This window comes from Dermochelys coriacea, chromosome 11 (genome assembly GCF_009764565.3).
Source record: "Dermochelys coriacea isolate rDerCor1 chromosome 11, rDerCor1.pri.v4, whole genome shotgun sequence".
NCBI lineage: Eukaryota > Metazoa > Chordata > Testudines > Dermochelyidae > Dermochelys > Dermochelys coriacea.
In genome coordinates, this window is record NC_050078.2 from 33,780,611 (window position 1) to 33,794,030 (window position 13,420).

Genomic DNA, 13,420 nt, shown 5'->3' on the forward strand with positions numbered 1-13,420 from the left:
ATCTAATGTATTTGTTTCCATGAGGAATGCAGTTTAAACTAGGAAGCTCATGGTGTTCCTTTAGATCAGTGGTTCAAATTTAGCTTAAGTCAATAACGAGCAAAAGTTACCATGAGAAGGGTCTCTTCAATCATCTGTATTAAATGGATCGGTATAGGTACTTCTCTATGTCAAACTACCATTTGGTATGCTAGATATAACATTACATAAAATTTAATATACAGATGTAAGAGGTTTTTAGCAGATGAAATGTCTTCATATCAGACAAATGTATATAAATCAAATAATTTATTTACAACATTGAACCCTGCAGTGTGAACTCAGCACCATTATGTCTGTTTCAAGTCCAGTTCTAGAATTAAAACTACTTAAACTGGGCTACTTTCATTTGCTCTGTTCCATGCATTTGGAGTGCATTTCACACTACTATACTAGCTTGTCTGCTTACTCTTCTGCCCTAAAGAATCTGTGGAGACAGCCATTTACATTTTAATTGAGGAGGAAAAATACTTAGTGGGCTGGTTTTCATGTACACTACACAGATATTGTAATCAATACACAGCATTTTCCCTTTGTATATACTGAGCTTTATATTAAATTGCCACATACTGTTCCAGTACTGCCTAATGAAAGGTGACTCATCTGTTGTGTCAGAGGGTTTATCATTGATGCAGGCTGTAGTGACATGGTGTGGTCCATGGAGGGAGTCAATACAGCACCCTATAGGAGAGAAAAAAACAAGTTTAAGAATGAGCCTGTCCAGATTTTAATTACACTTCTCTTTTGGCTCATGCACATAAATACGGCCTTTAATTCCAAACCAGTAGGGTTTGCCCTAACCCACAACAATAAGTCTGGATACTAGCTGGTCTTGGAGATCCTAAGGATTTTACTCCATTTTATAGCTAACTACCCAATCTGAATTTGTAAACTGAGTAATTACTTAACTACCTACCAAAAGTGCAAGATTTGATGTACAATGGATAGACCTGCAAATATTTAATGTGCCACTGTCTTTTAGAGAGAATACTTTCCTCCACAGCAACAAGTGCAAGTTTCATACCCTTGAGTTAGGCATTGTAACTTCTGATCAGAGAAGTAAGAGTTTCACTAGTGCACGAGTACCAGAGGGCTATGTTGTAAATACCACTTCTTCTGTAGAAAGTCTGTCTAACATGATGGAATCACCACATTGGTGTCACGTCTCTCCATCTTTATCTGTATGGTGGACATAGTTTTTAAGCACCTGGAGTTGCCAAATATTCAGTTGGTGTACAAGTGTTCGGAAAACTCTTAAGAATGCATGGGGGTTAATTTAGATGGATGGATACAGATGGGGTTTATTTCCACCTTAAGATGTTCCTGTAAAATTATGTTTCTAAATAGACTGTATGTGAGATATATGCAGGCATGTGACTGAAAAGAGGTTTAGGTTGAAAATTAATAGAAATAATTACAGCATACTAAAAGTCAGTGTTTTTGAATGAATAATTTATTCCTTTTACAGCAGGTCTTATTTTTTTTTTTTTTATATAAAGTACTGAGTGTAGGTAGAAAAACAACCATGTGACCAGTGTCGATGAAATGAGTCACAGGCACAAACACTGCAAGAATTTCCTGTTCTGCAGACTGCAAGCATCTCTGAAAAGCAAATGAATGAGAAAGAGAGAGCACAAGCTTCCACATGGGCCGAACACCAAAATTGAGAAGTCAGAAATCTAGATCTTTCATTTCACCGAGACAATAGCTAGAATTGAACACCTGTAAATGGAATATCCCTAATAGCATGATAACCTATTAATTTGCATTTCTCACAGCATAACTTACAGGCTTTCATCCTTGTTTATAATTTCAAAACTCTATATTGATAAAGTGTGTAAATAAAATCCGTTGTGTCCATTAATGACATACTTAGAAAAAATATGTATCAGTTGGGCATGTTGAAAGGATGTAAGTGTTCGACACCATCTTTTTTGCTTGCACATACAGAAAACACTTTGCCAAAAAGATTTACATTTTCCAGCCTGCATAAAGAGGTTAATTAAAGTCCAGGCAATTTCCTTGCTAGCTTTGAAAACGTGCTTGTTTGTGAGCCATGGCACTGCATATATTAAAGCACGAGTCAGTATATATAATGTCAGTACCAGTGAACTCAGTCATTTTGATGTGGAATGGTACTAATGAGGGGGGAAATATGATGGGGAAATTATATATAAAGAATACATGACTTTATATGATATAAAAATATCATAGGCATGAGTGGGGGTGACTTGCATTACTCATGAGTGGGGAAGCCATGGGCAACTAAATGAGTGTCCATAAATCTGTGTCTATCACACCATATATTTTGCTTCTGTAAAAGAGGTGGCCTGAATTATTTTAGATCTGCTCTTCAGCATTTTTAAAATTGGTTCTGCAATTTATCACATGGATATTACCACCACATGGGCTATGTCACAAAGTATTCAGTCTCAGCATCCTAAAAAAAGGAAGTACTTATCCCTCAGGAAATTGCACTGGGGATAAATGTAGTTGTCCTCATCAACCTGCCTTCCTGAACACACAGACTGTGTCCCTTTTCCTTCCTATTTTTCCCTTTCAAAGTGACAAAAAAATATGAGAATAACACTATAGGCCTGTGGTGCCACCCAAGAGGTTCAAGTTCTTTCATCTCATCATTTAGGAGTGAACTGGAGCCTTCCACATCCCAGGTGAGTTTCCTAATCACTAGGCTGAAGATTATAAGGAAAGCCACTGCCACCTCCTCCTCCTGGCTGTTTTGAATGGAGCTAGACAGGCTCTGAGTATGTCTACTGGATTAAATCCCACAGGCAAAATAGGAGGGGACATGCCTATCTCCAGCTGGACTGAAGATCATGTTGGGATTTAGGTATCTAATGCATTGGGGCACCTGCCTGAGGAAGTAGTGCACATGCCCAGAGACAGAAACTTAGGCACCTAAGGGAATTCTACAGCAAATATTTGGTGATGAATGAATTTAGGTACCTACAGTGTTCAGTGGCATCTGAGCAGGGATTTTGTGGATTGCAGTAGTGCCTAAATATAAATAAAGGCACTTAAGTCCCTTAGTGAACCTGGGCCATTGTTATTGAGGACCAGTCAAGTGGAGCCCTGGCACAGGAAGGCTGGGCTAGTTAAAATTTGAAGTAGCAGGAGTCATGATTGAGCCCCAATTCCGACTGAGCCCCAATTCCAACTGATCACCTCCTCTTCCTTCCTTCTTAGCATACAGTGTCCCACGGTGGAATCACCAAAATCCAAGAAAAATTATGGAAAGGAGAGTTATTTACCTTGTACAGAAATTGTAATTCTTTGAGGTGTTTTGTCCCTATGGTGATCCACTTCAGGATGTGTGCACAACTGTGCACTCTTGATTGGAGATTTTGTCAGCAGTACCCATGGGTCCACACCTGCCTCATATTTAATCGTGTGCTCCAGTGTGAGGATGTATAGGTGAGAGTGGACCTGCCATGCTCCAGTTCCTTCTGAACCTCAAAGCTCAAGAATAACTCGAGCATAGGAGAAGTAGGGCAGGTAATGCATCAGCTCTGGAAGCATGCACAAGAACACCATGCTGGGAAAAGGCATGCACTGATCACTGATGACAGCTCTGGAAATGTCTGTGACATGTCCCTTCTTCAGTAAGGCTACAGAAGTACACTGCACTTTGGTGGAATGAGCTATCACTCCAGGAGTGGGATGCACCCCTGAGACTTAGCAATAGGTTAATATGCATCCCGAAACTCATTTAGATAGTCTTTGGGTGGAGATTGGGTGCCCTTTTGTTCTTTCCGTGGTGGAGATTAAAAGTCTAGGAGAAGCCCTGAAGGGCTTAGCCCTGTCAAAGTTAAAAGCAAGAGCTCTTCTTATGTCCAGTGTATGGAGACTAGCTCCTTCTCTTGAGGGGTAAGGCTTGGGGTAAACCATCGATAGATGAATGTCTTGATTAATGTGGACTCTGAAGATACCTTAGGTAAGAAATGGGGGTGAGGGAATGATGTCCCTTTGTCACAATAAAACACCATGTCTGGTGGGTCAGCCATAAGGGCTCCTAGCTCTTCTACTGTCCTGGCTGAGGAGATGGCTATGAGAAATGAGATCTTAAGAGACAGATGAAGGAGGCAACAGATCCCCATAGGTTCAAATGCGGTTTTCTTAGCATATTAAGAACTAAATTGAGGTCCCATGGATGAGTTGGTTTCTTGACAGCAGGAAAAAGGTTAAACAGGCTTTTAATGAACTTTGCACTGGCTGGGTGAGCAAAGACTGAAAACTCTTCAGAGTGTGTGTGTGTGTGTAATGGCAGTTAATAGAATCTTATCTGAGTTAAGCTATGATCCTGTAATTTTCAAATTTACCAGGTAAATTTAGAATCTTGGAAAGGTGAGATTCGAGAGGTTTATGCTTATCAGTATTCAGCAAGGTCTTTTGAGCCAGTGCTGGGGTTTCAGTACCAGAGGAATTAGAAGCATCAGCAGTACCCATACTGGGACATGAGGACTCATTAATCCCAGTTCAAGGGGGTTACTTTCACTTCCTCTTGGTTTCTTGTTCTGGAGAAAGGAGTCTCTTTCTTTTTTGGTGTTTCAGAAGAATCTAAAGGGCCCCCACGGTCTTTGCTTAGTGGAGCAGAAACAGTCACCAGGGAGCTCTGAGCAGCTGAAGCTGATGTACAGTGGGTGGGGAATGGACTCAGACCCCACAAGTCTCAGAGAATGTTCCATAAGAAGTTTTAGTTTATCCTCCCTCCGTTTACTTTTTTAGATCTCTTTTTGAATCCAGTGTGGATCTCACACCTGGAGGGGATTTGGAGTCTCCCCAAGGCAGCAGAGGCAGCCAGGGTGCCTGTCGCTACAGGGCAAAGATATGTGGCAAGTCAAACAGGTTTGAAGCCCAGTATCTTGGCATAACCCATTGGGAAAGTTTGCAGAAGAGAGCCAAGTTTAAATATAGACCCAAACCAGGCAAAAAAGGGAGGGGGAATCCCCCAAAGTACAAACTGTACTAAACAAATGAAAAACTAAGAAAAAAAGAGAAAAAGGTTAGCTAGATGCACAGCTTGCTAAGTGGGCACTGCAACACTCCATCTCGAGCTGCAGGTGGCTGAGAAGGAACTGAAATGGTAATGGGCCTGGTCTTCCCTATATACCATCACACCAGAACATGAGGAATGTGTAGGGTGCAGGCGTGGTCTCACAGGAACTGCCGGCAAAATATCTGCTCAAGAGTGTATGGGCGCGTGCACATCCTTAAGTGGATAGGGACAATTACGGATCTATTTCCTACAGTTTGAGATCTTCAGAAAGCTGCAAAGTGTTTTATATCTACACAAACACAAAAAGAGCAACAGTGGGAGAAGGAAGCATAAGAACTTACAGGGTGCTGCATAATATATGGTTGAGGTTGCATCCAAGAAGGACTCTGAACCTAGAACAAAAATAAGTTTTAATTTTCATCATCACACTATTTTTCTTTAATGCACCCATTTTAAATATCATGATTATTTTATCAATCATAACATAAAAAGCCTTCACGTGTTCATCTGCTTACCTAAACCAGCCTCTGTCTGATTTAGACTAGGAAACACTGATTCCTATTAAAACTCCTATTACAAACCTCAGCTCTGTTGGAAGGAGTAAAACTACAGTCTAATGGGAAGGCAAGATATGGATATAACATACTATGTGGAACTCTCAAAGCAGTATGTTTTATTCACTTTAATCTAATTTGTAGTGCAGGCCTTAGAAACTCTATGGAATATTCTGTAAAGGTCCCAGTGATGCTTAGCTTCCACTCATGTTGAGGTGTGAAATGCCTATGTGTCCTTGGAAATCCCAATGGGAAAAGTAACCGGAAAGTCTCGGAAAGCACAGGATTGTTTGCTCTGAGTTTATGCTCAGGTGGCATTGGACTGAAAGGACTGGCTACTCTGATAGTTTCTACTCAGTTTGCAATGGTTAAAATACCAGTAATTCTGCTTAAACCTGTTACAGGGACAAGAATAAGGATTGGCAAATTTGGGTTTCTCCTGATAGGCCAACAGATTACAGTACTCTTAAAGTCCAGGAAGAAGAAGTGTGGTCCTGACAAGCACTCTCTCCTTAATGGCAAGCTGCTCTTTGATTTTTCAGAGAAAGTGAGATTAACTTTCACAAAAAGAAAAGGAGTACTTGTGGCACCTTAGAGACTAACAAATTTATTAGAGCATAAGCTTTCGTGAGCTACACTTTGTCTGAGACTTTCTGACTTGAGGCAGGATAACTTTAAAAGATTCTTATAACTACAGTGATAAGCTAGTCTGCTTCTCTTAGTTGAAAGAAGCTGGTTTAAAGAACCATCTAGTACTCCTGCTTCTACACAAGACTTTTTTGTGAGAGAAGTCAAGGCAGGCTAGAAACATGGAGCTGTCACATCTCCATCTCTTACAAGAAAGTATGCAGAGGATGAGGAAGGTTTCTGATCTTTTCTGTGCACCTAAAATAGGTCAATTAGTGCTGCTGGAGACTTAAGGGCCACGAGGTGCCTAAACCACCTCACATGGAGTCCCGTGAAGAGCAGAGGCAGTTAGACCTGGTGAATTGAGGTGACTTTCTGCAAGATCAATATTTCCTGCCCTTCTTTCTTTATTTTTCTGTTGAGTCACATTGAATGACTCTCTTCCTTTTCAAGCATTAAAGAGCAGAAGCCTGCTTCTGCAGCTCACTTTGTAGAAGGCAGAGCGAGGACCAGGGAATTCAGGAACCCAGAGTCTTTAATGTCAAAACTGTTGGTACAATTTGACTGGTGCTTTGACTGATCTCTTCAGCTGACTCACAACTTTCATCTGGGTGTATCAGAGGTGCAGAAAGAGTACGAACAAACACTAACCAAACATTATGAAATCTGATGTCCTTCAGTAAAACTAACTCTAAGAACAGGTTTTGCTGCACCTCAAGGAAAAACAGTCTCAATTTCATGATGCATTCTGGTTGTGTAAGTGATAGGATGCTGTATGTTCAGCAAGCGTGGATCTGTAATTAAGATGTGACTAATACCTGTATTATGAAACTCTTTTGGCCTGGAAAAAAAAAATCACTTCCTTCTACACAGAATTATTCTTTCATTTTCATTTCTAATTAAAAGGATGCAATAATTTCAGATAGTACAGTGTGAACAGTGTTTAAACTGTTCAATTCTCTAGAATCTGAGCCTTGTACCACATGTTGAAAAAACACTGCTAGTAACAGATATTTGGAAATATGCAATACCATATGCTGTATATTTGAAGGGGAAATAGCCCAGAAAGCCTGCATTTTATTCACAAGTAACTTTCCATGCCAAATTCCAGTTTTCACATGCAACAAAGGAAAGAATCTGAGAGATTCCCTGAAGGACAGTGAGAGCCTAACAAGGATTCGCTTTGTGTATTTAACAAGGAATAAAAAACTAAAATCATTGGAATTTTGCAGGGTAGGAGGGAGGAAGGGTGGAAGCTTATAATAATTCTCAGAATTTACTATCAAGGCAGTACCATAATGTCTTCCCCAGGATGACCAATTTTCAATAGGTAGTGGAAGCACAAATTAATAGGCCCATTCTCCTTCACTTCCCTTACCTGGGCTGCTGAAACATATGGAAGTTTCTACAAGGGCATAATATAGGCCTTAAAGGGGACTAGAGGGACATGCAGGTCTTCTGCTTACTCTCTGTATGGGGCTCAGAGTAGCAGTCGTGTTAGTCTGTATTCGCAAAAAAGAAAAGGAATACTTGTGGCACCTTAGAGACTAACAAATTTATTTGAGCATAAGCTTTCGTGAGCTACAGCTCACTTCATCGGATGCATCAAATGCTCAAATAAATTTGTTGGTCTCTAAGGTGCCACAAGTACTCCTTTTCTTTTTTGTATGGGGCTGTATTTCACCTGTTCTGCACAAATGGTACAGTTTGGCCCTTAAACTCAGTTTTATGCTAGGAAATGGGAGGTAATTGCTAAATTTAACAAACCAAAACCTTCAGCATTTCATGTTAGGATTTTTTACTCCCTTGGTTTAATCTTCAATCAAATCTACTTTGCTTTTGGATGTCTCTCCTATATGAAGTAAATGCCTACAATAGCTAAATTAGAGGGACATGGTCGGTGAGGTTATATCTTTTATTGCACCAACTTCTGGTGAAAGAGAGAAGCTTTTGAGCTCATGCAAAGCTCTTCTTCAGACCTGAGGAAGACGTGAAGCTCTGTGTAAGCTCGAAAGCTTGTCTCTTTCACCAACAGAAGTTGGTGCAATAAAAGATAATACCTTACCAAATGTGTGTCTATTATCCTGGGCCCAACACAGCTACAACAGCACTGCAAACAACAATAGCTAAATGTCTCTTTAAGCTGTGGTGCGGCAAGTCAGCCTTTGCCTGATGCTACTGAACTGCAGAAGTAAATCCGGACTCTCAATAAATAGAAATACAGAAGATCAGAGTGGTATTTAAAAATGAACATTCCTGAAAGCTTTATACCAAATGTGATAACTGCTTTATCAGCATATTACATTTTTTGTAAGCTTATTGTAGTGGGAGGCAGAATTACTCATGCTAGTTGCCTTTGTTTCAGTGCTCACTGAAGTCAAAGGACAGACTCCAATTGACTTCAGTGTGCTTTGTATTGGGCTCCGAGATTCCAAAGTGTGCACTGAGTACTCTTTGCTTTACAATCCTTATGATACCAAAGTAACTCCTGCTTTAAAAGGCCCTTTTAGGCCACAGAATGCTTTGCTCATATGTGGAAATATTTGTACTTGACCTCACGGCTGTCCCTGATTTTCTCCCAGTCATCCAAACTCTTCTTCAAGCTTTCTCCCCTAGGATGTAGTGAGTGTCTAATCTCTTCTTAGGACTCCTTATGCCTAAAGGAAGCCCCAGGAGCGTGGGCAAATCTTCAAGCAAAAGCTGACCAACCAATCCAAAGAAGGTTTAAATAAAGGTATTCTCTTACAAATACACCACAGACATAAAAAGGATTCAACAAACTGCCATGGAGGACAATAGAGAACTATATATGAAATCTACAAGTGGCCAACAAATACCCTAGCTGTAACCACAAGCAACAGTCTTTATTTTGCAAGATTCCTTACATCTAATTACATTGCTGTGCTACATAAAATAAGTAGCACTTCAAAACAAATACCTGTTAGTAATTCATGTGGCATTTGTGCTAATCCTGTATGGAACTGAATTGCTTTTTCATTTAAGTTTAGCATTTTTGTAGAGACCCATAAAAAAAGATGTAGCAACCGGTAAATAAGCATCAGTTCCTACGAATCACTTCTGTGACTGAGCTCTAAGTACAAACCTGGTACGTAGAAACTGGAGAAGCAATATACGGCGTAATAGATGTTTGAGTGATCATCCTGTTTGTTGCAATACTGTATGGTGAAGGATAAAATCTACAAGATACAAAAAAAAAATTAAACCCTACAAATGTAATAACTCTATGCATCTTTCATAATGCAGAAAATTCTTTTGTTTAGTGTCACCACTTGACGTACCCATTTTGTAAAGCAGCTGTAGTTGGATCATAAGTAAGCGTCATTCCAGCCTTTAAGGAAAAAAATAAATATGTACACACACACATATATATATATATATATAAAATGGAAGAGTTGACAAAATTCTATTTTGGAAATTGTTTACATAAATCCTTCTTTAAATATATTATTCTTTAGTAAAAAAAATTGATCAGTGATATTTTATTTTCCTATGCTGAGGGAAAGGTTAACAGCAGGCGAAAGTAATGACATAGTAAAAGGAGTCACTGAACTATAATGTTGGCTCAGAATACAGAGTTTCAGTATGAAGAGAGAAATGCAATATCTGCAAACTTGTGTGTGTGTGTGTATGTGCATGCGCGCGCACGCACGCATTAACTGTAAAAATCAATGTGGAGAACTGTTCCTCAGAAGATAGATGTGAACATTTTCATAGCCTCAAATGTTTAGTCTTACTAAAGACAGTAAAAGCATATGAAAGAATTATCTTGGATATTAAAATTTAAGAAAGACTATATTATCAGTGTGATTGGAAAAAAACATCATGTTGCCCAGCACTTGTGTATTTCTCTCATATGTTGTAAAATAGGTACAACACAGTATTTCAATCCTAACTGACTTACAACATTAACATGACTTAACCTATTTCAACGCTGTATAAACAAAATGTTTAGTTATATATGACTGAAGTTATGTTTTTTTGGCAGTTTTACACTGGAAGTATATATTGTGGGTAAAATCCTGCTCCCCTGCAAACTTCAATTGAGTTCAAAAGGATCAGGATTTCATCTTTTGAATTTACGTAGGGATACAGGACTGGAATGGGACTCCTGGGTCACCAAGCTCAGTCCCCTACTATAACAGTCAACTCTGTCATATAAATCCCATTCATAAATGTATCAAACACCATCCTATAACCAGTTAGATTGTTTGCTCCCACTACTCGGATTGGGAGACTGTTCCAGAACCTTCCTCCTCTGTGGGTTAGAAATCTTCTTCTAATTTCCAGTCTAAAATTTATTCATGTCCAGCTTATATCCATCTGTTCTTGTGCCAACACTGTCCTTTAGCTTAAATAGCTCTTTTCCCTCCCTGGTATTTACTCCCTCAATATATTTATAGAGAGCAGTCATATCCCCTCTCAGCCTTCCCTTTACTAGGCTAAACAAGCTAAGCTCTTTTTCAAGTTGATTACCAGAACTGTACAAAGTATTCCAGATGAGATCTTACCAGTACAATGGCATTAATACTTCCCGATCTTTACTGGAAATACCTTTCCTGTTATATCCTAGAATTGCATTTGCCGTTTTCATGGTCACATCACACTGGTTGCTCATAATCTTCCTGTGATTGCCAATACATCCGGTCTTTTTCCTCCTCTGTTGTTTCCAAATGATGAGCCCCAAATTTATTAGAAATTCTTATTAGTCCCTAAATGCATGACCTTGTACTTAAATTTCATCCATTTCTATTACTCTACTCAAGCCACCCAGTTCCTCCTGTATAATATTCTGATCCTCCTTTGCATTGATATCAACAGGTTTTTTAAAGGAAACTAAAGATGCATTTAAATATTTTATAAAAAGTTACAAACTGGCATGAGAGAGTTGCTGGCACACATTCAATGTGCCAAAAGGCCAAGCCAAGAAGTCTATATGCTTATCATTTTTGTAAGTATTCATTATCATACACCCACACTAAAGCTTGAAGGGAGGACTTACAAGTCTCACCTCGCCTTCTCTATGCCACGCTCTCCCGTTCTGTATATATTTGTTCTGATTCTGTCTCTTTTTCTGTCCTCCATCAGCAAATTTGCACAACAAAGGTTCTGCAGGAGCTAAAGGAATAAGGAATACTTTGAATTAGGCATTTTTGTATAAAATTTATTAGGCATTGCAAATATTGTATACATTTATAAGTAAAACATTAAATTTATTTACTTTTTAAAAAAATATGTAATGTTAAAATTACAGCATTAACACAGACCATTGATAGAGCATCAACTAGTGGGCAGGACTGAACATGAGAATATGTATTCCATAATACACTGTACCATCAATAGTTGACAATCAAGTCACATACAACTAAAGAATACAAATCTTGAGGGATATGGGACCAATCCATTTTCTTCTAATCACATAAACCCAAAATTGTTTAAAATACTTTTCTGTTTAAAAAATGTTTTTAATAGTTTAATAGTTTTTAAATAGTTTAATAGTTTATAGTGTTATAAAGGAGCATTCTCAATGTAAAATCTAGTCAGTTTCTAAAAGTCAATGGGGGTCTACCTGGGCACTGTGGTATGCAGTATGGAATTAGTTGTGGGATAGGTGCTTAACTATCTATGGAGTGTAAACAGATAAACTGATCACATACAAATACTGTCAAATGCCTAAAGCAAACTAAATGGAAAAATAAATAACATTTTCTCTAATCTCTTTCAGGTATAGTCATCATGTGTTACTTCTAACAACGGGCTAAATGAAATATAAAATGAAAAATTGTAATTGATTTGTCCCTTTAACATAGAGATATAACAAGACAGCAACATCAGGTACAGCTATGGACTATAGTTTCTTCTTAGCTCCTTCTAGTCAGATTATTATATTTCAATTTTAAATGATCACATAATAAGACTGTTAGCAAGACACACGACCAGGATATATTCTACCACATATCCCATGCATGTTCCATTGTTCTGTGAACTAATGAAGACGGTGGATCTAGTTCTGAGCTGTGCCTTTCAGGAGGTGCAGTACAGGACGGAGGTGGGTTTGGGTAGGGGGCTTTAAGTCACTTTTGGACTTCCTGCATTCTGGATCTAGTTCCCATTGTCAGTTATAGCAGCCTTTAGACATTTCAGCAGCTTCCCACAGGTGCCTGCATTCTGCTCAGATACGCCAGGCCAAAATAGCCAGAGCTTAGGCACTCTGGCACAAAACCTTCCTTTCTTAACATTGCTTCTGCACACCTTGTCATGCCACAAAAATGAAGGTTTGATGTGGAAGCAGTGTAGTCTATTAACCCAATCTTATGCCACCTTGCACTGGGAGATTCCCTGCTGCTTTCCCCTTTTCACCTCTGCAGCATAGAGGAGACAGAGCCCAGAAATGAAACCTGAAATTCTTGACTATTTTCCTTTTATCTTTGGGCAGCCTCAGAAAAAGGGATCACCTACACCTTTATGATGTTTTCCCTTTTCTAGTCTTTACACAGTAGACTAACCATGGTCACCACTTCTATTTCTTATCTCAAAATGTAAGCCGTCATAAAGAGAAAATATAGGTGGAAAAGTCTGCATCTTACTCTTTCCCTATTTATTATCCTTCTGAGCACCTTTCACTGATGCACAGTCTTTTCCCATCCAACCTCACCGACAGGGTGGAAGCATCATTGTGACTTGGCTCTTCTCAATTCACTGCCAATAATTCCTGCTACATGAGCTGTCTAAGCTGTTTTGTGACACTCCTTTTTCTTTCTCTAATAGGCAACACCCCAGTGAGAAAAGGCTGGATCTAAAAACTTGTAGGTTTCCAAATGTGAATTAGGATTAGGAGACAAGAATCAAAATGGTAGCACACCTGTAACAAAATAAACCCAAATCTTTCAACATAGATATCATTAGTGCCCAAACGCTATTCATGCTGACTATAAGTGCTAAAGCTGATTGCTTCTTCCATCTTTTGTATGTCTTTTTTCTGAACCTTCTAACAGTGGAGACTGGATAGCTCAGAGGATTAATAACAACAAGACAAAGACTTTCACTTCTAAACCATCAGTTTAAGTCTGCCTCAGGCTGGGTGGTCAAGTCATTACCTGGGGCTGGCCTATGTGAAATGAATTATTGATACTATTTCTGGTTCTACTGGGAAAATACCCACATC

At 39.0% G+C, this 13,420-nt stretch overlaps 1 protein-coding gene across 14 annotated transcripts in view; it reads right to left on the reverse strand.

Moving 5' to 3' along the window:
* The window catches only part of RBMS1 (RNA binding motif single stranded interacting protein 1), a 214,057-nt gene that overhangs the window by 7,221 nt on the left and 193,416 nt on the right, over positions 1-13,420 (reverse strand). For 7 of the 14 annotated variants that reach the window (XM_038421070.2, XM_043505175.1, XM_038421074.2 and 4 more), the window contains 5 exons: positions 11,258-11,373; positions 9,537-9,586; positions 9,341-9,434; positions 5,398-5,448; positions 610-720 (listed from right to left, as the gene is read on the reverse strand). In XM_038421070.2, the coding sequence (XP_038276998.1) occupies positions 610-720; positions 5,398-5,448; positions 9,341-9,434; positions 9,537-9,586; positions 11,258-11,373 (422 nt within the window). The remainder of the gene's footprint in view (positions 1-609; positions 721-5,397; positions 5,449-9,340; positions 9,435-9,536; positions 9,587-11,257; positions 11,374-13,420) is intronic. The other 7 variants (XM_038421071.2, XM_043505176.1, XM_038421076.2 and 4 more) reach the window with 2 other exon arrangements.